This window comes from Lissotriton helveticus, chromosome 4_1 (assembly GCF_964261635.1).
Source record: "Lissotriton helveticus chromosome 4_1, aLisHel1.1, whole genome shotgun sequence".
Lineage (NCBI taxonomy): Eukaryota > Metazoa > Chordata > Amphibia > Caudata > Salamandridae > Lissotriton > Lissotriton helveticus.
In genome coordinates, this window is record NC_136063.1 from 257,827,448 (window position 1) to 257,854,818 (window position 27,371).

The following is a 27,371-nucleotide window of genomic DNA, read 5'->3' on the forward strand; positions in this document are numbered from 1 at the left end:
CCCCCAGACTGTTTCAGGGCCACTCCTTGTCCCAGAGATCCTGTGAAACGATTGGCACTTTTGGACGGCATTGCTTCCCTGGTGGTCAAGAAGGCGATCGTTCCTGTGCCCAGCGATCAGTTGGGAAAAGGGGTGTATTCGATACTTTTCCTGGTGTCCAAGCGCACCGGGGATCTTCGTCCGGTGATGGACCTGAAGTGGGTGAATACTTTCATCCCTCACCTACGGTTCAAAATGGTTTCCCTTCCCTTGATCCTTCCTCTGATATCTCAGGGGGATTTCCTTGCATCGATAGACCTGAAGGATGCTTACCTGCATGTTCCTCTTCATCCGGACTTTCAGAAGTTTTTCCGGTTTTGTGTACAGGGTCGTCATTACCAGTTCCAGGTATTGCCTTTTGGGCTCTGCTCTGCTCCCCGGATCTTTACTAAGATTCTGGCTCCTCTTATTGGGCATTTGCATGGGGAGGGAGTTAGTGTTTTTCCTTATCTGGACGACATTTTAATTTCTGCTTCTTCTCTTCCTAAGGCGGAGTTGCATGTCCAGAAGGTGTGCCATGTCCTGGCGCGTCATGGGTTCCTCGTGAATGTACCGAAGTCCTCCCTGGTTCCTGCACAAGACTTGACTTTCATTGGGGCTCTGTTCAGGACTCAATTGGGGATGGTGTTCCTGCCCCCTCCCCGGGTTTTGTCCCTGATGTCTGCTGTTCGTTCCCTGTTGGTGGGGATTTCTCATCCTGTGAGCCTGTGGTTACGTGTTCAGGGTCTGATGTCGGCTTCATTGTTGACGGTGCCGTGGGCTCGCCTCCATATGTACCCGGTGGTGTCCCACATTTTGTCGCATTGGGACCCCTGTTCCCACGATATGGATGTTCTAGTTCCTATGTCGGAGGAGGTTCGGGTGGTCCTGAGTTGGTGGTTGGACGTGGGTCATCTGTCCAAGGGCCGCCCTTTTCTGATTGTTCCCACCCGCGTGGTCACTACCGATGCCAGCCTGCTGGGATGGGGTGCTACTCTGGGGGTTTCGGCGACTCAAGGGATTTGGCCTCAGTCGGTGTTGTCATGTTCCTCCAACTACAAGGAACTGAAGGCCGTCCTTCTGGGTCTGTTGGACTTCTCGGATCTTGTTCGGGGTCACCACGTGCAAATCCGGACGGACAATCAGGTTGTGATGTCTTATGTGATCCATCAAGGGGGGTGCAGGGTTCGCTCCCTCAGTTGCCTGGCTCGTCGGATTGGTTCTTGGGCGGAGATGCATCTGGAGTCCCTGTCTGCCATCTACCTGCCTGGTGCAGAGAACACTGTGGCGGATTGTCTGAGCCGGGTGTTTCCTTCCATGGGGTCCTTGTCTCTCACGAGGTGGATGTTCAGGAGGTTGCAGGTGATGTTTGGTTGTCCGATTGTGGACCTGTTTGCCTCCCAAGACAATGCCCAGACCCGTTGTTTTTGCACGATTATGCCTTGCCGGGACGCCTGGAGGGTGGACGCCCTTTCGTTCCCTTGGCCGGAGGGTCTGCTGTATGCATTTCCCCCTGTTCCCCTGCTTCCGGCTGTGTTACAGAAGATCAAGAGGGAGGGGTCGTTAGTGCTTCTGATTGCTCCTTGTTGGAAGCGTCGCCCTTGGTTTCCCCTTCTGAGGGAATTGGCTGTGTCTCCGGGGTGGCCCTTGCCGTTCGTGCCGTATCCTCTGATGGGTCCTCTTCTTCCTCTACCTGTGTTCCGTTCCCTGGGTCTGCAGGCCTGGCTCTTGAGAGGGAATCTCTGATGCGTGAGGGTTGTTCGATGGCTGTGGCTGGGGTCATTCAGCAGTCCCGGAGACCTTCTACGCTTAAATCTTACGCCAAGCATTGGGATCATTTTGCTTCTTGGTGTGTTGGTCATGGGCTGTCGTTGGAGTCTTTAGATCCGGCTCGCATTCTGGACTTTCTGAACGATGGGTTTGTGTTGGGATTGGCCATTTCGACCCTTCGGGCTCAATGGGCCGCCATTCGGGCAGTTCATGTCCTGCCTTTGGTTTCCATTTCTCCGTTGGTTGCTCGACTTTTTAAGTCTCTTTCTTTCCAGCGCCCACGTCCTATCATGTGTCCTCCTCCTTGGGACCTTCCTTTGGTTTTACGTTCCTTGCAGTTGGCTCCTTTCGAGCCTTTGGAGTCTGTAGACTTGAAGTTTTTGACTCTCAACGTGGTGTTTCTGGTGGCGATTGCCTCTGCCAGGCGTATGGGTGAGTTGGGTGCTTTCCTTCGTTCTGCCCCGTTTTTGTTGGTTTTGGCGGACCGTGTGGTCTTGCGCCCTCATCCCACTTTTGTTCCTAAAGTGGATTCTTTTTTTCACCGGTCTGCCGAGGTGGTACTTCCGGTTCTGTGTCCTGATCCCTCCTCGGCTGAGGAGTCCCTTTTGCACCTCTTAGATGTTCGGCGTGCCTTGCTGATTTACTTATCTCGCACTTCTTCCTTTTGTAAGGTTGACTGCTTGTTTGTGAATTATGGTTTGTCGCGTCAGGGTATGAAGCCCTCCCTGTCCACGATCAGTCGGTGGATTAAGGAAGCCATTCTTTTGGCTTATGCTTCGGTCTCTGTGGTTCCATCTCTTCCTGTTCAAGGTCGTTCCACCAGGTCTGTGGCTGTATCCTGGGCTTCTTTCAAAGGGGTATCTATGGAGGATGTTTGCAGGGCTGCTATGTGGTCTTCTCCGCATACCTTCATGTCCCATTACCGCCTCCAGATTGGGGGTGGGGGTTCTGTTTCGTTTGCCTCTTCTGTTTTGACTGCTGGGGTGCCTTAAGAGGTTGTCCATTTTTTGGGTTGTTGTGCCTCTGTATATTAAACTATGTTTCGCTGCACTGATGGTGTGGTCTGTTTCCTTACATGAAGCTGATTGCTTTGGTATCGGCTCATATGTATATTACTGTGGCGAGGAAGACAGGACGAGGAGGTAATGCCCCGGTTACTTACCGGTAATCTTCATTACTCCGAGTCCATGTCTTCCTCGCCACAGTATAGTTTCCCTTCCCTCCCGGCCCTGGTGGTGGCTTCATGTCTGCGGCTTGGTTTTCAGGCTGAGTTGCTTGATATGTGTCCTTTTATGTGATTAGAGGAAGCCTTTGGGGCCATATTGGAGGAGGGAGGGGAGACTAGAGCGCTGCTCTTTTATTTTACTTGGAGTTCTGTGTGGAGCCGGAGGCTCATATGTATATTACTGTGGCGAGGAAGACATGGACTCGGAGTAATGAAGATTACCGGTAAGTAACCGGGGCATCATTCCCCCTTAGACAGATGGATCCTTGTTTTCAGGCCTGGGGAGCTAGTACCTCTTGTCCCACGTCAATGCTTACCACCTCACAGCGGTATACTGTTACAATTCAGACACTATGGCACACAAGTAATGGCAAAGCCTTTGTATCCAAGCCAACTGGAAGGCAATACTTATGATCATAAATGACCTAACAGTAATTGCCAGAACACGCAGAGACGGAGCATTCTACCCCCTTACAACATGAGTAAATTGAAAAAATTGGAAAAGCTCTCTGTCACTCAGCTCTGGAAGTCTCCAACTCACCACTTCTGAGTCTGTTGCAGACCAAGGTGTGGAATGTTTTTGCAATGGAGAAGATGACAACTACAATCCACAAGACTTTCATGAAGTTCGAAAGGGTAACACCAAGCCCCAATAACATGTATTACAAATTGCCTAACCCCCAGTGCAGCTGCCTTGTTTATCCTTTATGGCAAAAAGCATTCTGGATTAGCGGAAATGCCCTCTGACCCCATGATGACTGAGGATATGTGGGAAGTATGACCTCATTATAATTCCTGAATGCACAGGAATTTCGTATTTGCTGCATTATGAGGATGAATTTAATCTCTAAATATATATATACATATATATACACATATAAATACATACAATGGATATGAAGAATCTGTATGTGACACTTACTATTCTGTACCATAAATTCAAGAAATATTGCTGTTGAAAAAAGATGCCATTTTCCTGAGCTTTTTCTCCTCCCACACTTTCAGCTGGCTGCCATCAGGCCGTATTGGGAACCTTGGGAAGGGTCACAGTCACTTGACTTTGCTTTTCACATTTTCCGGGGAGCCTTCTTCGCTCGAAAATCTGATTTCTTGTGGACATTAGATAGCTTGGTGAGTTGTGATCCCCTGTGTCCTCCCCAACTCCCTCTTTCAATAGGAAGATGGATTTGTGGCTAAAGGTTCCTCAGATTTGCAGTCAGTCTGAAGTTGAACTTCCTGTCCATCACATGGGTCGTGCCTCCAATGAGGAGGCTGACTTGAATTCACGAGAAGGCAGGGCTGTCCTTTTTCACCTTGAGTGAACAGCTTAATTTCACCCCAGTCTTGTTACCTCTGGATCCCCTCATCAGAGGTTGCAGCCCTCGTCTGCCACTCTGGATTGTGGGATGAAGTCTACTATTTCCAGGGCCTACGAGGTTTCGGTCAGGAATATGCCTATTCATGTTCAAGGCATTTTACATGAGGGGCATGTCAGCCTATTGGATCAGAGTATCTTCCTGGGCGACATTTGCCAGGCTGCTTCTTGGGCAGCATCCCCCCTACTTTCGTGACCCACAACAGACTCGTTGTAGCTTCTCAGGGTTATTTGGCTTTGGGGCCTTTGCTCTCTTTTGGTTCTTGCTGGATTCAATTGCTGTCATTAAAGGTACACTGGGTCCAGAATTCTGTTTTTGAGTCTGTACCTTATTGTGGGATGTGGTTCTGAAGCTTCTGGCCCTACAACGTGTGTCCTAAAGAGTAAGGATGTGGAGAAGGAAGAGAGATGAGGAGGTAATGCTTTGATTACTTTCCAGTAATGCCATTTCTCGGGTTCTCCATTCCTCATCCCAGGACTTACCCTTTGCCCTTCTAGTTCTGCAGCTTCGATTTGTCGGCCTGGATGGTTGTGGGACTCTAAGTAGGGTGGGTACCCTTTTATAGGGCGTAACATCTCGGGAGAAGGTTTAAAAGAAAAGGCTACAGAAGGGTGGGTACAGAAGACTGGGCCTCCAGGTGAGTAAGACCGATGACAGTGAAGGTGGAAGGTCATTTACCAGTCAGTATTCTCACCATCATATTGGGTTTAGGAGCAGCCGCTCTGTGAAGTAGCACAATTAAGCAACCAACAATCAGAAGCATTTTAAAATAATAGCGCATTCTTTGTTAGTCCGAATAATTTCAAATACATTTGGAAAAACAATTCTATCCATGCAATTGAGTCTTTATAGCAATGCGTGTTGTAATTCCCTTCAGGGAACATCAAAGCTGTTTGTAATAAATACCATTTCTTTATCAGTTCACAAAACACACATTCCGAAATATTACTTATATCACACAAGAAACTGCTAGATATTAGATATTGTTTTAATACCAATTATGTCTGATTACATGTTTTTATATATGAGAAATGCAAATGTCGATTAATATCAGGAATTCTATTGTGTTTTAACAGCAACATTCTTGCCAACGCCGACACCAGAACGTAAGTGATGCGTGAAAATTGTGTATATTAAGTCGAATGAAAACATATAAAAAAAAAATACTTAGCACAATGAACATTTATCTTATACAAGAAACATTTAATTAAAAAATCATCGGAGAATGTTTGTGGGATGCTGTAGTAGATGGCATATATGTTCAGCACCTCAAAGGCAATGATGTTATCTGTTAATTTATCATCTTTATAATGCATTAATCTTAAAGGACACAATTCACAAAGGGCTACTGCACTTGTGGTGGAGGCCCCGCAGTTGTGGCAGGACCTCTTCATTGCAGTTTCTCATTGCAAGTGGGCCCCTTCCTCCCCGCCACAAGTGCGGAAGCTATTTGTGAATCAGGCCCAAAAAACTTTACAAAAAATGTGCTTCCCCTCAACAACAATCCATCAACCACTGTGAACTCATCTCGCACATGCCAAAAAGCTAGAGTGTCTTCATCACATTTGCACTTGCATTCCCAACCATTTGAGACCATCCCAACAACTTTCTGCAAACTCTCATCCTCTTGGAGTTCCCTTTTCAATTCGTCTTCCTGTACAACATCTCCTGTGACAACACATTGACCTCGTCCTCAAATTCTTTGCCACCAAAATGCTCTTGCTTAATGAAGTCTTCATCAGCCTCAGATTCCGAACACAACCTCAATTGGCAATCTGCATGTAAACTGCCAGCACCAGGCACATGAAATAACTCAAAATCAAACTTCTAAAGGGCTAATACTCACCTTTGAATGAGGTTCGAGATCTCATCAATACCTTTCTTCATGAAAACCTCCTTCAGCGGTTTATGATCGGTCTTTACCTCATATTTGTGCCCCCAATGAAACTTCCTGAGCCTTCTCATAGCCCAGAAGACCCCAAAAACCTTCTTTTCTAATGACTGAATAATTGTACTCAATGCTTCTTAAGCCATGTGAACCAAATGGTCCTACACTTACCCCAGACCTCTGTACCAACACAGCCCCTAACCCCTTGGAGCTGGCATCAGTTATGACAATGGTGTCATCCTTAGTATCAAAACTGTCAAGGTCTAAGGCATTCTCCAAACTGGACTTCACATCATTGAACTCCCTTTCACACTGATCATACCACACAAGTTCCTCACCCTTCCTAAGAAGTAGCCTCATATTAACTGTTCTTTCAGCAAACTTGGGGACAAACGTATACACCATGCCTAAAAATGTCACCACATCCTCTTTAGTCTGAGGAGATGCTAGATTCTTAATACTATCAACCCGCCCGGTCTTTGGCCGAATTCCCGACTCAGGGGTTCTGGACTCGGGGGGCAAAGTCATGCTGGTGATGTTAGATTTGTCGGCGGCGTTCGACACCGTTCCCCATGATGGTCTTCTCGCCAGACTTTCTGAGATAGGCCTACAGGGGACGGTGTTCGACTGGTTTTCTTCCTTTCTAGCCGGCCGCCGGCAAACGATCTGGGCTCCGCCGGATTCCGCCGTGATGCCGCCTCTGGGAGTCGGGGTCCCACAGGGCTCTATCTTGAGCCCGACCCTCTTCAATATCATTATGACCCCGTTGGCGGCGTTGGTGGAGTCGCTGGGTGCCCAGATCGTATCCTACGCGGATGACACCCAGCTCCTCTTCTCTTGTAAGAGAGGAGGTGACTTTGATGGGGAGAGTATTCGGGATTGCCTTGGGGCTGTTTTTCAATGGTTCCATCTGAACAGCCTCAAGTGCAATTCCGATAAGTCCGAGGTACTTTTCTTCGGGTGTGACACAGAGCCAGACTGGCAGGCCTGGTGGCCAATGAATATGTTCCCTCCGTCTTGTTCCTCCCAGGTTGCCAAGAATCTGGGGGTCAAGATAGATAATAGGCTAACCTTGAAATCCCAGATCTTGGGGGTGTCGGGCACTTGCTTCGGCATCCTTAGGATGCTGCGGAGGTTTCTTCCCCTGCTTTCCGAGGAACACAGGAGATTGACAGTCCAGGCTCTGATTGGGTCCAGGCTGGATTATTCCAACATTCTTTACCTGGGCCTCCCAGAGTACTTGCTGCAGCGGCTTCAAGTGGTGCAGAATGCCGCTGCAAGGGCAATTTATGGTCTGAACAGGCGTTCCAGTGCCTCGGGCTTGTTGAAAACTCTGCACTGGCTTCCCATCCGTAAGCGGATCGCCTTTAAGGCTCTGACTCTGGCCTATAAGGCTCTGCACAAGGGGGGAGCTAAGTACCTCCAAAAGAGACTGGTCTTTTATCAACCGACCAGGTCTCTGAGGTCGGAATCCCTGTACCTGGCAGTTGTTCCACGTGTAAAGAAAGCGCGCCTCGGAGGCCGCTCCTTTGGACTGCTGGCGCCACAGCTGTGGAACTCTCTGCCGCTTGCTCTGCGGGAAGCCACTAGCCTGCTGGCTTTTAGAAAAGGCCTTAAAACTTGGCTGTTCACTCAGTAGTCTTTTTATTGTGAGTTTTTTGTCTGGCACTCTGGTTTTTCTTTTATTTGGTGTTATGTTATTCTGTCGCAGTTTTTCCTTTCTCCAATAAAGTGCCGGGACACTCTTTTTGAGTAGCCGAGCGCTATATAAATAAATAAATAACATAACATAACATAACTCAGTGATCAAATTACCTAAGTATTCTATTTCTGAAAAATTGAACCTACACTTCTCCTGTTTAAGTGTCAAACCTCCCTTCTGCAGCATTTCTAGCACTTCTTGCAGCCTTAAATTATGCTCAGATACATTCGTACCAACCACCAACATGTCATCATGATATACTTACACACCTTCCACTCCCTGCAACTGCTTCATTATTAAGTTACCTCAAATCCACACCCAGCCTAGCCTCCCTATTGGCCTTTTGTGCCTTCACTTCTTGAATAAAGCCATTGTAAATCAATTTACCCAAATCTTTCTTTATGCTCTCCTGTACCACCAAAGGCACACTAGTAACTCTTGCAATTTTGAATACTGCACTGACTCTGCATTTAATTCTGTGAGCATAGTTCTTGAGACACCCCAACTCATTTTTGAAAACATCTGGCTACTTATTCTACAGCTCAAAACATTCCTCTGAAACACTTCTGACCACGGGCATATCTCTCACACAAACTGCAGGGTTCTCGTTAGGGTCAAGATACACATACAAGTCATGCTGATGTCACCAACTAATCATGGACTCTCCTTTCACTAAAACATAGATCTTCCCTGGAATCATTCAATCCATACATTCAATTGTACCCCAAAAGTACCCTATTAACTTGATTGGTTTGCCAGCATAACCAGTGAGTTAAATACCTGACGTAAGAAGCTTCACACTACTTTTAAGCTTCTGCTCATAAAATACTTATGGTATCAAGGTTATCTTTGCCCCTCAGTCAAATAACATTCCGACCGCTTCTCCATTTACTTGCACCATCTCCAAGGGGCTATCTGAACCATCAAACTTGCTTTGAAGAACCAGAATTTCATCTACAACATCATCATCATCACTCTCAATTTCTCTCACTTTCTTTAAGTTAGACCTGCAATATTTCGTGAAATGAAATGTCCCTTTCTACCCGAAGTTTTGCAAACGGCTTTCCACCCTGGGCATTCCTTCTTGTTTACCATGTGACCACCATTGCCACAGCAAAAACACTTGTGAGAAAATGTTCTGCCTGTTTTGATGTGTGCATCTGCTTTGTCTTGAGTTATTTTCCCCTTGTTGAACTTCTCACCTACAGACACTTCCTTACAATCTTAACAGACGCATTGCCATTTTCCTTGTTAGAGTGTGACTCCGCCCTATGAATTGTTTCCACACGCATTTCCAAATGTTCTTGAGATATAACTTTTGTCAAAACTTAATGCAGAAACAGATTATCTTTCTGGAAAATGGTTTGTTTGCACCCTAACATAAATTGGTCCCTCAAAAGACGTACATTTGAATTTCCAACCCCACATGTGGAGGCTAACCTGCATAACTCCGTTACATATTGCTTTGCAATCTCTCTTTGTTGTTGAATCCACTTTCCAAAGTGACAGTGCTCTAGAACCGTACTTAAGGGGCCGATTAGGAACGCGGGCGGACTTGTGTCCGTCCCCGACCACTGAGAAGGAGGGAACGTCCGCAGGGGCTGTCACATCCTCTATCTTTAACATTGCGGCGGATGCAGCTTCAAGCTGCACCCGCCGCAAGGTTAAAAATGCATGCATCGCATTTGCATGCACAAAGCAGCAGGCACTGCGCAGTGCCTGCCACTTTGTGCATGCAAATGCAGGGGGGTACCATATGTACCCCCCATGTGCACCCCCCACCCCCCTTTCACCCAGGGGGCTCGCAACGGGCTCCCGAAGTGAAAGTCTGTATGCTTTTCCATGGCGGAAAAGCCACCGCGGAAAAGCATGTATTCACCACCATCCTAATATGGCTGGCGGTGTCTGATAGACACCGCCAGCCATGTTAGAGCTTTTCCGCCGCGGTCGGAAGGCGACCGCGGCGGAAAAGCTGCGGACGGAATTCCAGACCCACCAGCCATCCTAATTTGGCGGTGGGTCTTTGGAGGCTCCGCAGCGGTTTTTCCGCATCCTCCGGGCCGGCGGTGGCTTCCGCCGGCCCGGAGGATGCGGAAAAACTGCAATCATAATCGGCCCCATAGAATGGGGAGATAATGCAAGTCAAGTTTTCTCAAAGAGATCTCATACTCATTCAGGGTGCACAGACAGAATATCGAGTTTAAAATGTTGACATACCCAAATATCCAGTTTTAAATATTGTGATACAGAAATATCGACGGAAAGAATATTGTGGTCAAGAATATCGACTTGCAGGTAAGAAATATAGTTTTGGAAATATTGAAGCTGTTAATATCGTTTGCAAATACTAGGGGCCATTAGTATGGCGGGCGGATCGCCACCGCCCTACCAACGGGGGCGATCCGCCCGCCAAAACAGCCCGCCGGACGGCCTATTACCCCCACCACATTATAGCGAGGGTACCGCGGCGGATGGAAAGATCTAAATGAACCAGTAGTTGATCAAAGACATTCTGGCCCTCCACACCCAAACAATAGTACAAAAGACTGCGTTTCCTATCAGGTTTAAACTTTAAACCATCAATAGAGCCTAGGTACGCCTCAAAAGATCTACACAACAAACGCCATTTAATAGGGGGTTCCCTAAGTTCTTGCATCCCCGGCCCCATCAGCGCCGGGGATGCCTGGCTTCACCTTGGGGGTGCCCAGGAGGGACCATCTCACAGGGAAAGCCAGGACGGGTTCACCAGCGGTATACAGCGCCAGGACACTCCGAGATGGAGTAACAGTGCGCTTTACAAGTATACATTTACATTTACAAGTGTGCAGGAGGCGTGACGGAGTGCATGATATCAGCATAAGAAGGGACAAAGACAAGGAAAGGAAGAAGGAGAAAAAGTTAAAGAAAGAGAAAAGAAAAATTGAAGAAAATAATAGTATAAGATGAATGAGATGATATGAGATGATATGAGAAAAAGAAATTGAGTGAGAGGAGAAGAAAAAATATATAAATGATTTGTGGAAACCAAGTAGATTACTAAAACGTGTTATTAACAGTAATAAACAAGAATAAACGCAAAAAAAATTATGAAGAAGGAGAGCATCAGCACGACAGCATAGCGTGTTAATCACGGAAGTTAATCCAATCTGAAAACGAAGAGTGTAGTATCAGGCAACGCCTTAATGTGTGCTGTAACTGAACAGGCAAGTTCAGTCGGTCCTGGATGTGATCCTTGCTCAGCGTCGTGAACGTCAAGACAGTAAGAGTAGTCGAGTACTCCTCAAGATAAAATGGCAGCAGAGAAATGGGTACGTTTATTTCTCTTTCTCTTTTTTTTTTTTTAAAAGGAAGAAGTGAGGATTTTTGTCTGACGCACGCCGGTATACACACCAGGAATCAGACTCTAAAACCAGTCGAGACAGACACGAGCTCCAGCACATGTGTCTGAGCGCATGGATCTGGTCATGAGAACGGGTCCCAGCTCGAGCTTCAGAAAACAGAAAATGCAAGCGCTCGATATAACAGCTTGCACGTTGCTATGACGATGTTCAGTGCGCTCGAGCAGGTGAAACTTTGTTGAAATAAAATCAAGAATGAGGAACTTCCCACACGAAGAATTATGCCAAAAGTTAATAAAATATTGCTGGCAGCATAGTGAGTGATAAAAGGTCAAAACACTCATGCAGTATAGCTCCCCAGAGCCCAGAGGCTGAAATTAGAAGTACTTAAAGAAACGAGCAATGTCCCAATCGAATGACTCTAAACGTCTAGGAGTCGTAGGAAGGTATAAAAAAAATCCTCTAGCCCTCAATATAAATAAATTGGACGTACAGTACCTTAAGTGGAGCAAAAGTCTGGCAGCCGAATGAAGCACTGGATGGTTAAAAACAAATGTATCCCAAACTTGTCGCCATGTTTGACGTGGGTTCCCTGGTTGTCATCAAAGGTCTTCAATCTTTGTAAGAGACTCACCAGAGATCTTCAGTAGTTTTTCAAGGTTTTATTGAAGGATACAGTATAAGCAAGGTACAGATGAAATGAGGGCTCAGGATGGTTGCTCCAACTGACACGGCAGTGTTCCAGACCATCACCAATACATTTCAATAGTAATAACACATCCAGGCCACCAGAGCAAGAGTCAGCACAAGTCGTGTTACACTACGCAGCAGCAGGTAACAAGCTCCCTGTTCGCCAGATGAAGTCGGTCTTTTTGGACTAAAGGTACTATTTGACCACGTGAGAATCGGGTCAATACCCCCAGATTCATTGAGACCTTACCAAGATACTGCCTCCACCAACTTTTCTTTTTTAGGTCCTGAAGAAAGCCCACTTGACCCAAATGGGCAACCACAAGGGCTGAAACATGTCGACCTTTTTTATGGACACTCTCAGTGAGTTAGACCACTAACCAGTCTTCCCACGCACGAACATCTCGAACTCAAACTGATTAAATAAACAAATCTGGGTATACGAGTTTTAACACCACCTCTTGAGACTCACTTCACTAGAACACTCCCACTTTTCTCTGATCACTACTGCAATAACCAGTGGTTCACCTCCAGATGGAGGAAGCATACAAAACTAACCCTATGATGATGCTGTCACGTTTTTAAGAGCAGGGCGGAGAATCAAGATATACCGCCTTTCCGACTTCTGTACGTGAATGAGAGTTTTTTATCAGTATAATACACGAATTTTGCAAACCCTGGTTACTCAGGTCAAGTGATCCATTCCGTTTTGATATCTAATGTCATCAAAGGTCTTTAATTTTTGTAAGAGACTCGCCAGAGATCTTCAATAGTTTTTCAAGGTTTTATTGAAGGATACAGGATAAGCAAGGTACAGATGAAATGAGGGCTCAGGATACCTGCTCCAACTGACACAGCAGTGTTCCAGACCATATACCATACATTCCAATAGTAATAATACACAGAATACATGCACAGGCGGAAAGTAGGATTCCGTAAATAATCAGTAAAATAAGAGCACTCACAAAAATTACACTTTTAAATAATGAAACCCAAACACCACAGTACTCTCACCCAGATTTTAGGGCACACCCCACACTGCAACGGTGTGCCCAACCATTTTTTTAAATCCACCTCAGAATTCCCCAGAGACTTTTACCGTCACACATTATGAAATGTCACCTTTCGTGCTTGACTGCAGAATCTTGACATAGGTATAGCTGAGGAACAAACATGCAGAAATCTAGTGGGAGGTGTGCGTGTCACCAAGACACGTATTGAGCCCAAAGAAGGCTTCAACATAAATACCAGCAATTTCAGAAGGATTGGTGTGCGTGCTACTGAAACACACTTCAGCATGCTTAATTTCAAATATGGAAGAAGAGGTGTGTATGTCACTGAGGCTTGTGTCGGACACCACTGCACCTTGCTACAACTTCAAATGTGATGCGCACTAGCACAGGTACATTGTCAGCAAATGCGGTGTGTGTGTCGCAGAGGCATGCCTTCACCTTTACTCCGCATTGCTGAGTGGCGTTTATCGGCCTGGTTGAAGATGGACTCCTTAAGGTGCTGTAGCGCATGTAGTGACGTGGAGACATCAGGCGAACTAGCACAATGCTCTATGGGGATGCTGCTCTGTGTATGCCCTCAAAATGCTTGAGCAGACCTCCGCCTCAGACATGAGAGTGTGCTCGAGTGAGGAGCATTGAGCTTGATAAAGAAGTAAAAAGAAGGTAAAACGAACCGGCCCTTCCCACTGTAAACCCCACAGTGAACTTTGCCACACGTGTGCGAATAGTCTTCTATTGTTGCGTTGGGGTTCTCTGTCCTGATCTGCTTAATTTTTTCTTATGGTTGTGTTGTCAGCACATGGTTGCTTGTTTTACACACAAAAGATGAAGCTTGCGTAGCTTGCTCATCACCAATATTGAAAATAGACAACTCCAGGAAAGGGTCTTTATCTTCTTTATTTAGGTATTCAGGTACAAAGACGCCAGCCACAGCAAAAGACACCCAGCTCCTAGATCTCACCTCATAACGGCCAACTATCGGGGGCGTGGCTAGGCGCGCGATGGCGGCAGTCGCTCTAGAGTAGAGCTCCGGGCCGAGCTCCCCTTCCCCGGGCTATTCTCCGCCATTTCTCCGAGAAGCTGACCGAAATTGCGAGCGGGGCATTGTCCAGCTGCCGCTCTCCCACTGACCAATTTTTGATCGGAGGGTCCGACCCAGTAAGCACCGGCCTTTCCTAGGGGCCTCCAGCGGGGCTCCCTGCAGGCTGACCGGCGGAGACGACAACGCGAGGCCGTGGTCTGCGCTGCCGTGCGGGCCCACGCATGCGGCCTACTCGCTGCTGGATCCGGCCTCCGAGATTGCTACCCACGGGGCTGACGGACTCATCATCAGCTGCCCAGAGACGACATCGGCGGTGTCACCGGGAAGTAGCGGGTAGGAGAGCACCGTCATTGCTGGCCGGGAGTGGACCCGCCTGTGAGCGCCCGACGTAGAGGCAGTAGATACGAACTGCGGCGTCACCACCTGGGCACTGCCCGCCGAGACCGATGTCCGTGGGGCCCCCCGGACGTGCAGATATGTCTGCTGCGCTGGGGGAGCGGATCGCCCAACAGCCAGATACACGTGGCGAGTGCCCACAGTCCCCGCAACAGAGACCATTACCCCGGGGGCCCCGCTGGAGACCTGTGACGGGCGTGAATGCCCGCATCGAGTAGGCGCCGGAGGCCTGAAAGAGAGCCACTACGAGGGAGAGGTGCGATAATTGCTGCCAACGATACCGCCTGGGGCAGGACAGCACGAGACCCCCCCCCCCCTCCAGGGCCTATTATGACCGGCGATAGGAGGAGATCACAAGTATGAGCGCCCGCTGAGAAACTGCGACTGCTGAGACCATAAGGGGTGCTGGAAGGAGGCATTGGACCTAGTAGGGCGCGGAACGCCTAGAAACAAGCCATTCCTGAAACAGCTGAAAGCCCGACCCCCCCACCCCCGGGGGAACCCTAAGGAGACACTGCTGGGGGCCAGGCTGGGGATCTCGCTGACGCTGGACGGTTTGCTGCCCCACGACCAGTTGCCTGCCATACACGCGTACACTCTCAGAGCTGTTAATTGGCGCCTACTGCGTGATACTACCGCACCTGCCTGCTTTGCGACACGGCGCGTGTGACATCGGCCGCCAAGCCGCGCTGGAGCCATCGTGAGCAACACTACACCGCTGAACTCAGACATCACCAAAAACGCGACCCAGAAGTCACCTCTTCCTCCTATGATCCGGGCTGGACTGAGAGCCTGGTAACCCTGCACATGTCCGGAGGGGTACGGACTCGCACTGGAACTGAAGGTGCCCCGCCGAAAGGGAAAACTGACAAATCGCTAAAGAAGATGGCTGCCGATCAGGTAACCGCGAGACTAGATAGCGTGCTCGCCGCCATGGAACGCATGGAACAGTCGCTTCAATTGACCAGTACATCCTTGGAATCCAAAATAGACAGCGTCGCCGTAGATCTCACCCACCTGAGAGACGACCACAAGAAACTGGCTGATCAGACCAAGACTCTAGAGGGAACTGTGACGGAACTCAAGCCCAGAGTCACCCAAACGGATAAGCAAGTACAGGACAGAGTAGAGTTCCTGGAAGACCGCGCTGAGGATGCGGAAGGGCGGGCAAGACGCAACAATATCAGACTCGTGGGGGTCCCGGAAAAATGGGAGGGCAATAATCCTGCCCAACGTGTAGAAGACTGGCTAAGAGACATGCTACCAGAAGACACTCTCTCGCCCTACTTCGTGGTGGAACGGGCGCACCGAGTACCCACGAGACCACATACCACGGGCTCTAACCCAAGGCCACTGCTCTTCAGGATACTGAACTATCGAGACAGGGACACAATCCTAAGAGAATCTAGACACCTCGGGGAGATCCGTATAGATAATGCCACCGTGATGTTCTTCCCGGACTACACTATACAGGTGCAGCGTCAAAGGCACTCTTTCTTGGAGGTGAAACGGAGGCTCCGCACAGCAGGCCTCAAATATTCCCTCCTCTTTCCTGCGAAGCTGAGAGTGGTGGCACGGGACAAGGCCTACTTCTTTAATAATCCTGAAGAAGTGAGCGAGTGGCTCGACAGCGGTACGGACGCGGCACCCAGGCAGACACAGAGCTATGAGGCGAGACCACGGACACGTGGGCCGAGGCGTCGTCGCAGGAACAGGGACCAACAGAACTGCCGCCCAGAGGAAGCGTCACGCCACTCCCCGCCGGCAAACCAAATACTACAGGAACAGCAGGATGCACTCCGGAGGGTCTCCCAGCTGAGCAATTCACCAACGTCGGACATCATACAAGACGCCAGCCCGCGGATAGTCCCAAGTGATGATGAAGCTATTTACGGAATACCAGACTCCCAGCTATCCGTAGACCTGCCGGATGTCACACCACAGACAGCTGACCAGATTCACTGAAGCCACGCAAGTAGTCCTAACGAACCCTGCCGGAACGGCGGGGACGGAGTGGGGGACCGGATAGACGCTGAGACATTGTGGGCACTGAACATCGCCCAGGATGTCTCCTACCGCCCAGGAGATGGACGGAGTGAAATTGGCGCAGTGAGTATTTCCCCAGCCACATAGATACTGAGAAGGTAAGGTGATGGTGGGGCCACGCTGCTGTCCTTCCCCCTCTCTCCCCCCCTGCCCGCTGACCCTAACGCGCAGGGACCTTACTATGCCAGAGACTTGGGAAGTGAGATCTACCTTACTTTCCCCTTACGTGATTAGCCGGACCGAGGCCCCGGCACAAGAAGCGGCACTGTACCCCCGCGCAATGACTTTGGCTGCATAGTATACGTGCCATAAGGCCCGGGGGAGGACCAAAGACTTCCTTCCTTACTTGAATTCGTAGACCGCCGAGACTGCGGCTAGCACATGTTACCCCCTAGACTTGAGTATTGTTTCTTTGCATCTTTGGTGTGTTTGGACGGCGACATGTTGCGAAGCCGACCTTTTGGTATTGGTTACTGTTTTGTATTGTTTGAATTTTATGACACTTATCCCGCCCTCACCCTCGGGGATTTGCCTAGAATCTTCCTTCATGTGCCAGTGCCTGTGTCTGATCTGAGTGGGGGGGAAGAGGCCGGGGGTCCTGTGGGAGTTCTCGCCTGGGAGAGGGAGAGTGGGTGGCGGGGGTGCTTCTTGCCGTAGTGTTGAATATGGCTGAAATCAAGATATGTACGTGGAATGTTAGAGGCATGCACACACCATCGAGGCGTTACCAAATCTACTCATATCTGAAACGTCACAAATTTCACGTAGCACTGTTGCAGGAGACACACTTAAACAGGCAGAGGTACACACACTGCGCCGCAGATGGCACGGACAGCTTTACGCCACGGAGTACTCTTCCTTTGCTCGCGGGACACTCATGTGGATCCGACCGGGCACCCCATGGGCGGTCATAGACACACAGATAGACACAGAGGGTAGATACGTGATACCTCGAGGCCGACTTGATGGGCACCCTGTAGTACTTGCCTCTTTGTACTCCCCCAACACTGACCAGGGCAAGTTATTTGATGGCCTCTCAACGACGCTGGCGTCCTGGCATGGAATCCCGTGGATTCTTGGGGGCGACTACAACTGTGTCCTAGATGTGAATCTGGACAGATCTTCCGCACCCCCGGCCAATGCACCGACGCACACCACCACGAAAACCCTCCTCAACTGGGCCATGCAATGGGATCTTCATGATGCATGGAGAGCACGGAACCCAACCACACGAACATATTCCTACTGGTCGGGTGCGCATGCCCTACATGTACGCTTAGACCGATACATGATCACCACAGATCTTCTCCCGTTGGTCAAGGACACGCACTATATGGGCCGCACGCACTCAGATCATAATCCCCACACACTGACGATTGCTTGGGAACATCCCCACCCGCCTATCTCCACCTGGCGCCTCCAACCGGACCTCCTACTAGACGGGACCTTCCGCGACTCCCTACTCACACAGACGGCACAATACTTTGAGCTCAATGCCGGCACGGCATCCTCCCCCCAGACCGAATGGGACGCATTTAAGGTGGTGACCCGGGGACTCTGTCTAGGCACACAGGGACACATGCGGCGACAGCTTGTAGACGACCTGACGCGACTAGAGACCGAACTGCTAGAGCTTGAACGAAATGCGGAGGGGGGTGCAGGTGATCGCTTGACGGAGGCCACAGCAGAACATGGTCGCCTCCTGGAATGATTACGCAATATCAACTTCGCTGCACACTCTGCCCGCACGCATCGGCAGGGTGATAGGCCTGGCAAGCTGTTGACCTGGCTGATTGCACGGGAGGACCGCTCGACCCCCATTTCAGCAATACAGGCAGAGGGAGGTAGACTGCTTCACACCCAGCGTCAAATACATGAATCGTTCACTGGTCACTACTCGGGGTTATATCGCTCCCGACTGAGTATCCCACTGCCTGACATAGCCGAGTATCTCTCACCCCTACAGTTGCCCACTCTAACGGCTGCGCAACAAGATGACCTCGGAGCACCACTAGACCCCGAGGAACTCCGCGACACCATTTTCAATCTCTCGAATGGCAAGTCTCCGGGGCCGGATGGCTTGCCAGCCGAATTCTACAAAGCCGCCTCGGACATTCTTATTCCCCACCTGGTGAAAATGTACACTGCAGCCACGGACGACTTTTCCCTGCTCCCGACGCTTAATGAGGCTACCCTCATATCTCTGCTCAAACCTGACAGAGATAGCGAGCGGATGGGATCCTACCGCTCCCTAGCCCTCCTCAACACGGACTATAAAATCCTTGCCTCTACGCTTGCCCGAAGACTAGCCCCCATAGTACCCACACTAGTACATCACGACCAGAACGGGTTCGTACCAACACGCCACACGTCCCATAACATCCGCCGTCTATTCCGCATACATGAATATGTCACACGTCAATGGCCACGCGCCGGGGGCCTAGTGCTGGACCTGGAGAAAGCATTTGACTCGGTGGAATGGCCGTACCTGCGGGCAGTCATGGACAAATTTGAATTGGGGGACGACTACGAGACTATGGTTGGCCTCTTGTACCGCAGACCCACAGTCCGCGTCCGAACTGGTACACTGATTTCTGACCCTATTTGTGTGCAGAGGGGCACCAGACAGGGCTGCCCCTTGTCGCCCTTGCTGTTCTCTTTAGCTGTAGAACCCCTGGCCGCGATACTCAGGTCCCCAGGAGCGGAGTGGGGTATACCGATGGCGGATGGCCTTCATGCAGTGTCATCTGAGTGATGTTCCGGTGTCCATTACTGACATTTTCTGCACTTTTGAGGCAATGTCGGGTTTGAAAGTCAATTGGGCCAAATCAGGGGCCTATTCCTTTGACCCGGATACACCAGAGAGTGAGATACGCATCGGCGGCGAGAGACTACAGTGGTATCCCATGACATTCCGATACCTGGGAATTCACATTTACCGTAACCCTACAGATATATTGGAGGGGAACCTGATGAGAGCGATCGCTTCCATCCGATCGCAAGTTGGGTTCTGGAAAACTCTACCGCTGAACGTTCCCAGCCGAGTAGCCCTGGCGAAAATGATAGTTCTGCCAAGGCTGTTGTACTACTTTGCCAATATTCCATCCTATGTCCCCAACCGGGTGTTCCGAGACCTTGAAGTCCTACTACGCGACCTGATCTGGAATAAAGGTCGACCGCGCATTGCGCTGACGAAACTATATATGCCTACTGAAGCGGGGGGACTGGCTGTTCCCAACATGGAGCTGTATTATCTGGCGGCGCAAATGCAGTGGGTGTCAGGATGGCTGGGTGGTAAGAACATGGGAGACACCGCCACGGACACTGCTGTCTGGTCCCAGTTGCAAATCCAAGTGCTGTTTCACCCACTGACCCGGACTCCCCGCCCCTCGCAGCTATATCTTGCGGTAGCGTGCAGATGTTTCCTGCGCTGCCTGCGCCTCAGCCGAACAACGGTGCCATATGCCCCGATACTCCCCCTACTGGGCACCCCGACTGCGACGGGGGCACTGACGGCTGTGAAGCTTGACAGCTGGACCACTGCGGGAATGGAAACGCTGGGGGACCTGTACTCCGATGGCGCCCTCCTCCCCTTTGCCAGACTTGTAGAGGACACATCTCTCCCAGCTGGACAGTTCCTATTGCACGCGTCCCTCATCCACACGCTGACTGCCGCCTGGGGTGACATATCTGATGAATTGCCCATACATCATTTTATACAATACCTCCACGTTATGAGCAATGGCACACACATAATTCACTGGCTAGCACAAGCTCTCCTCCTTCACATTCATCCTGCCACCGTGCAACTTAGAACGAAATGGGCGACAGACAGGGGGAGGGATTGGACAGATAAGGAGTGGGCGATGATCCTGGTTGGTCCAGTTAACGTCCCACGTAACCCTCGCTTCAAAATTATACAACTCTACATACTACACCGCGCATACCTCACTCCGGACAAAATAAACAGATATTTTTCAGTCACGGATACCGCCTGAAGCCGTTGCTCCTTGGTGGGAGCGGACCTCCTCCATATGCTCTGGCTCTGCCCCGCCCTTCAGCACTACTGGGGTGACTGCACTGCTTATGCATTGCACTAACGAAAATGTGCCGAGGACCTGGGAGGCCTGCATACTGGGACTATATAAATGCACAAAGCTGAACAGAGTCCAGGCCCGATTCCGGGATCTTGGACTGATCACGGCCAAACGACTGCTCACCAAGCGGTGGAAGGCCGACACACCTCCGCACATACGACACTGGAGTCTATCCCTCACAAATTGGGCGCGAGCTGAGAGCACAGTCCTGTGGCGAGAAGAAACGGCGGGCCTCAGGAAATTCCTAATCGCACAACAATGGGATGACATCCTCCAATCCTTTCAACAGAAATGTGTAGACCAAGGGATCACGTGAAGTGATATATGCTATTCCCCCGTACCCCCTCCCGCGGTGGTCACCATGAGAAACGTCTACACCCAGCAGCCTTCCCTACTCATATAATTTTCCTTTTCCCCCCTCCCCGACGCCCACGCACCATTGCACCATTACACACGCCACACTGATCGCTGCCTGCACGACTCCCACGTCCCGATAAGCACATGCTGCATGCCTGGCTGTTTCACAGTGTTGTGTACATCTCCCCTCCCACGCTTACGTCCCCGCACATCCTACTATTGTCGGGAGTCCTGCCAAGGGCTACCGCACGAGCCATACTTTACTACCGCACTTAGCACAGTCCTGTGGCGAGAAGAAACGGCGGGCCTCAGGAAATTCCTAATCGCACAACAATGGGATGACATCCTCCAATCCTTTCAACAGAAATGTGTAGACCAAGGGATCACGTGAAGTGATATATGCTATTCCCCCGTACCCCCTCCCGCGGTGGTCACCATGAGAAACGTCTACACCCAGCAGCCTTCCCTACTCATATAATTTTCCTTTTCCCCCCTCCCCGACGCCCACGCACCATTGCACCATTACACACGCCACACTGATCGCTGCCTGCACGACTCCCACGTCCCGATAAGCATATGCTGCATGCCTGGCTGTTTCACAGTGTTGTGTACATCTCCCCTCCCACGCTTACGTCCCCGCATATCCTACTATTGTCGGGAGTCCTGCCAAGGGCTACCGCACGAGCCATACTTTACTACCACACTTGGCACGCCCTTATAGTGGTGATCCCGTTGTATACTTAGCATGCAGGCGGACCGCACACTATAATCTCCCGGCCTACCTGCCCACTCGACCGCTGCTGACACAATGATACTGCACTTCCCTCCCTGAACACATGGCTATATCTACCCGCACTCCCCCTCCCTTTAAAGAGTACTTCCCATGTTATTGTTTTGAAGTTTATTGGCGCACTGGTCCTGCTTCCCTTTTGACCAGGTTCTTTGAAGTTAGTTACTGTACACACTGCAACTTGGGGCCTTTGAGAGTAGCAGCCATAGCCGTGGTGATTCTAGCTGAACTCCAATACAGACATTCGCCACTTCCATTAGGAATGATAAGCTGTGTAGGTACTCGCTCACAGACACACCTAGGATGCCTCGCAACCTCATCTTCTGCTACCACAGTCCCGCGCCCCCTTGGAGGGCAGTCCTAGCTGACTCTTTTCCGCATGGCGCACATGTGTAAGAACGGGCCACTATCCATCTGACGAAGTTGATGAGTGCTATAATAACCCTACACGTACAGGTTCACATAAAAAAGAGAAAAACCCACAGACCTATACCTCAACATTACTAAATGTTTGGATGATTGTGAAGTGCTGAAATGGAACTATTCACGCCGTCGGACCTCAGGGTTGTCGGCCTTGAGGCTGTGTTCATCTACTAATAACTCTACAGTTACAGATATACGCGGCTGGCCCTGGTGGGTTGTAAGCCAAATGCTGTGTACCATGCACGTTGAATAATAAAGGTTTAAAAAAAAAAAAAAAGAAATTACTGCCAACTATCGAACCCACATACTTTCTAGTGATAATGCGCTGGATACTAGACAGCTCATCATCAAATGGCAACAGAACCTTGGATGGACACAGATCTAGATACCAGAAAGTAGTTTGCATTTTGTTCACTTTTACTGGTTTTTGTGCCCTTTACCACTTGGGATATTCAGAAGCAATTCTTAAAGATGTGTGCTTGAGGGGCTTATTGTCACTTCCTTCTGGTGTGTCGGTGCTCCACAAAATTAATATTGTAATAATCATAGTGTCACAAGCATATCATTGGAAATGGGCGAAGTACCTGTGATGTGACTATGGAAATCTCTAGGCTGATTTTTCCCAATTATTTGAGACAGCATTCAGTTGACGTTACTTTTTTATCTGTGCAAACAGAAGCATCACACTGGCAATCAGCTACTGAATCAATCCAAAAGAATGAAATACCTTTATATAGTGACACGGTAAACTGAGTCACACTAATGTGCTTCTTGGTCAGGAGTGGGTACACTGGGATTCATTGTTTTAAGTTTTTGTTGCATGTAGGGTTGGAACAAAAGAATACAATCAAAATGCTAGACTTAAAAATCACATTTTCATACTTAGACTGGGAACATCCAGGTACATTTTTATCTGACAGGTGACCACCTCACCTTGTGCTACACCTCATAAAATGCTATATGTTGTCAACCAAGCTTTATCTCACTGTTTTAGTTAAACGCCACATGATTTCAAAAGTGCTGATGGTGGGAACTCTTTGAATTTGATTCGGATTTGGTTAGTTTTCGGATCTCTGGCAAATCTCAGTTTGCGCAGTAATCAGAATTTTGAGTTGGGTAGTATTTACCGCACTTGGTAATTAATGGGTGTGTTAAATTCTTCTCTAATCATTAAATTTCAGATCATCAAACCTGGTTAAATTTAACAGGGGAAAGCAGTACAGTATTTTTCCTTGACATGAGGATTCTGATGAAATAAGAACAAAAATCTGCTTGTTATTTCCCCAAAAATCTGAGTGCACGTTACCGCACAAATTCCGTACCCAGGGAAGTCAGATTTTATATTGTGCGATAAATAGCGCCTTCTGCTCTGACCAGCTCAGAATCGTCCATTTGTGGCTATTCTGGTAAATGCATGAGTGAGCTCTATTTTGTACCATGTATCAGGCCCTTTCTAAGTGAATATCATATTTATCATGTGTTTTGCGTCATCCTTGCACCACGCAAGGGGGCACACGATGACACAAAACCTATACTGAGATGTACCAAGCCACGCAAGGCTACCTTGTGTGGCCCTGTGAGGCTTGGTGAATTTGGTGTAATACAAGGCAGCTCAAGTTGCAGCCTTGATTTACTCTGCCCCGGTAGGTGTTCGATGGGTGGAGAGTGGTTGTTGCCACGCATTTACCCATGGATTCTGAAGAATTCCCATGTTTACCAATACTGGCAGACCTGGGAATATGTCACAATGCTTCACCTTCCCAGGTAAGACAGAAGGAGGAGAATATCTTTCTCCTCTTTCTACGTGTGTTGCACTGTGCAGCACATGTAGAAAGAGGAAAAAGCCTCAGAGCATTGTTTTTGTGTACGAAGGTGTCCTGCAATCCTGCACGAAAACAATACTGCCTGTAACACAAGCACCCTTGCATGATAGTATAAGGGTGCCTCCATTGGCGCTAGGCAGCAGTTTGCACGCCAACGCAGGGAGAGCAGGAATGTGCCATATCTTAAAAGATAATTATAAATATTTCTCCTAATGCCAAGGCAATCATCAGGGTGAAGATTGCTTCCTATCAGACTTTGGAATAGGCCCACCACAATACATGTTACAAGGGTTAACTGTAATCCAAAATCAGGCTGCACATATTGTCATGAATATCATCACAGAATGCACAATATTATCTCAAAATATAGAGTCACAAATATTAGCATACAAAAATATCGACTGCAGAATAACAACTAGCACTATATCTTCAGGGTAAGTATATATTTACTATTCTTAACTCAAGGTGTGGTGCAGCAGCCAGAGCGGCTGACTTCAGAATGCAGGACTCAGGGTTTGATCCTCGGCACCGGCGCCAGCTCAGCTTAGCACCATGTGACTCTGGGTAATAGCTCACTTAATCTCCCCGACAGCCCCCAGTGCCTTGAAACCTTAAGGGGTGATATGTTTGCGCTTTACAACTATGGATAATTATTATTATTATCCAGGTATAGGTTACTAAGGACCCTGTACAGGATGAAGCAGGAAAAGCATTGATCATGTTTACAGGAGCGCGTCTTGAGGCGCCACACTCAGCACCAAGCAGAGCACACATGCTTCGAGAACTGCCCTAAAATTTTAACAGTTGTTTTAAGCCATAGGGTTGTCTTGCAAACTATTCTGCATTCGCGGCACATATGACAGTAGCAGGTTTGCAGATTGCTGCAGTGGAAGACAGATGTCACACATGAGTTTTTTATTCGCTTCCCAAGTGAGTGCCATGATTTAAGTCAGGTGCCATTGAATTAAGTCAGGCAACCCTTATAAAGAACCCCTGTAAAGATGGTGGTTAGTTCATAGAAGCGGTCTCGAGATCCTAATCCAAGATGAAGTAGACTGTGTCATTTCTGAAAGAAGGATGCACCATAACATATTTGTACCTCGTTTTCTTTAGTGTTCTTCATCATCTTGTTTTATTTTTGTCTGGGATTGTTACTTCTTTCAGCTGGAACCTCTGTTAGGGATTTTACCTGGCTATTGGCCTAGGCACTTTCTCCTTCCTATTCCCTCCAGGAGTTGGGTGTTCTAAATGGTCATTATTTATTTTCTGCAACTTCACTCAAGACTCTTAAGATTGCTAGGAGGATTTTTACACATGTGCATTTTTACTCCAATCTGCGACCCTAAGAATGAGACATTCACCTATACTATTCTGCACAGAATGGCATTGTGGCTAACAGAAGTCACTATTTCTTCAGACATTATAGAAAGGGATCATTGAAGCATCCAGTTTTTGACAAGCACATACCAGCCAAAGTTGCTGCACAGCATTTTGCTAGGGACATAGAGCTTCTCGGAGCCATCATTCTAAATATGTCCTGCTGCTGTTCTATTCCGCTGCACTGGTGATCTTTATGGTTGCCTAGCACCAGATACACATCTATGCACCATAGTGTAGCATAGACATCAATTCACCAAAATGCATGGGTAGCGGAGGTGACATCGCACGCCATTAGACCTTTAATTTGACTCACACACACACATGCTTACACATACTAACACATTCACAAACTCTTGCTCACATAAACGTGCTCTCACCAGCAAGCATAAATAGAACATATATTCAATAGCATGTTTTACTTACTGTAGCTTCCAGATAGGGTCATATTCCAGCTAATGTACTCCATTTTTGATTACACTAATAGTGAATAATATTATTCTCTATTTGTATAATAAATTAATTGACAGCAACCAGGCAAGTGGAGCTCCAAGCAGCATCCATTAAGAAGAGCTGCCCTTGTGTTCCAGGCACTGAGTTTGCCATTTCTGAGGCCAGGGGTCACAAACGTAGTGGCTGGGGTAGCAAAGGGCAAGCTAGGGGTTGCAGCTGTGACCCCTTACGACTCCTAAATGCCATACATGTAGTGCAGTAAAGTATGTGCTGTCTAGCATAGAATTTTACTGGAAAGATAACATTGCAGTACTAAATCCTGTGTCTACACATTTTTTTTTCAAATTCATATTTATTGAATTTTGTTTGCACAGTAACAACAAACAAGCAAGACAATACATTTTCCAGCGATCTTCGGATATTGCTAACATATGGCTAATTTTTGGTTACATATACTTTCAAGAGATCCGTCAACATCGTCACAACCAATACATTTCTCGTATTATCTGCAAATCTGAGCGTGGTCTGTGTCAGGCTTAAGAATGTGCACCATCAGAATATATTCTTGACTATTACAACAAAACTTAATCAGTCTTCCGGTAACAGATTGTGTATCCTGCATGGATTGAAGGAGGTGGCTGTATCTCATCTCACGACATCTTGTAAATTTCTCTAATTGAGATGTGACAGTGTATGCACAGTTTCCGATAGCATAAGGGTACATTGTGTAACATATAACATTAGCGTGAGCATTCAGTCCACCTCTCTGCTTGTGACAATCAGCAAATTAAACCCTGCCAAAGGGGAGGGTAACATATCCCTAAACCAAGAAAACCCTTTTCCTCCCCCTTATAACTAAGAAAATATAATGGTGGTGGTGTCAAGTGTGCAATGCATTGGACATGTATGTACGATTAAAAAGAAGGTACAAGTTTCAGTGCGGGCAGTGGCTATCTTTTCTAGGTAACCCGCTGAATTTGCCCCGTAAAGCATTGTTATAGGGTTGGTGTTCTGGGAACTAGAACTGAAAGAAATGCATATCCCTGATGGAGGGAGGGCACACTCCCAGAGGCAACCCCTGAGACAGATAGGAGACAAGCGGACCCCATTTATATTAAAAAAAATTGCAGTCGTCTCTGAAGATATCCGTCACCTTATCCAGACAGAGTACCCTCCAAAGCCGAGTTTGCCACATCGAAAGTGTGGGGGCAGCTGTCTTCTTCCAAGCCGCTACAATGGCTATTTTGGCCGCCCCCCAAACATGACCAAAGAAGGGCCTTGTGCGCCTTGGTTTGGTGTGTCAGAGATTGGTCCCTGATGCCCAGGGAGCACTCCCTCAATAGTAGTTGGAATGGGATAACCCAACATAGTTTTAATATGGGCTAGTATCTCCTCCCAGAAGGGTCGCAGCACGGGGCAGTCCCACCAAATGTGTTGAACATTGCCAAGGAGGCCAAAGGCCCTCCAGCACAGATCAGATGTGTTTGGGAGCATTCTTTTAAGCTTGGCTGGGTAAAGGTACCAATCCATCATGGTTTTCAGGTGAG

At 48.5% G+C, this 27,371-nt stretch overlaps 1 protein-coding gene across 2 annotated transcripts in view; it reads left to right on the forward strand.

Annotated features, from left to right (window-relative positions):
- The window catches only part of OC90 (otoconin 90), a 619,335-nt gene that overhangs the window by 362,389 nt on the left and 229,575 nt on the right, over positions 1-27,371 (forward strand). For both annotated transcript variants that reach the window (XM_078685553.1, XM_078685554.1), the window contains one exon: positions 5,466-5,495. In XM_078685553.1, the coding sequence (XP_078541679.1) occupies positions 5,466-5,495 (30 nt within the window). The remainder of the gene's footprint in view (positions 1-5,465; positions 5,496-27,371) is intronic.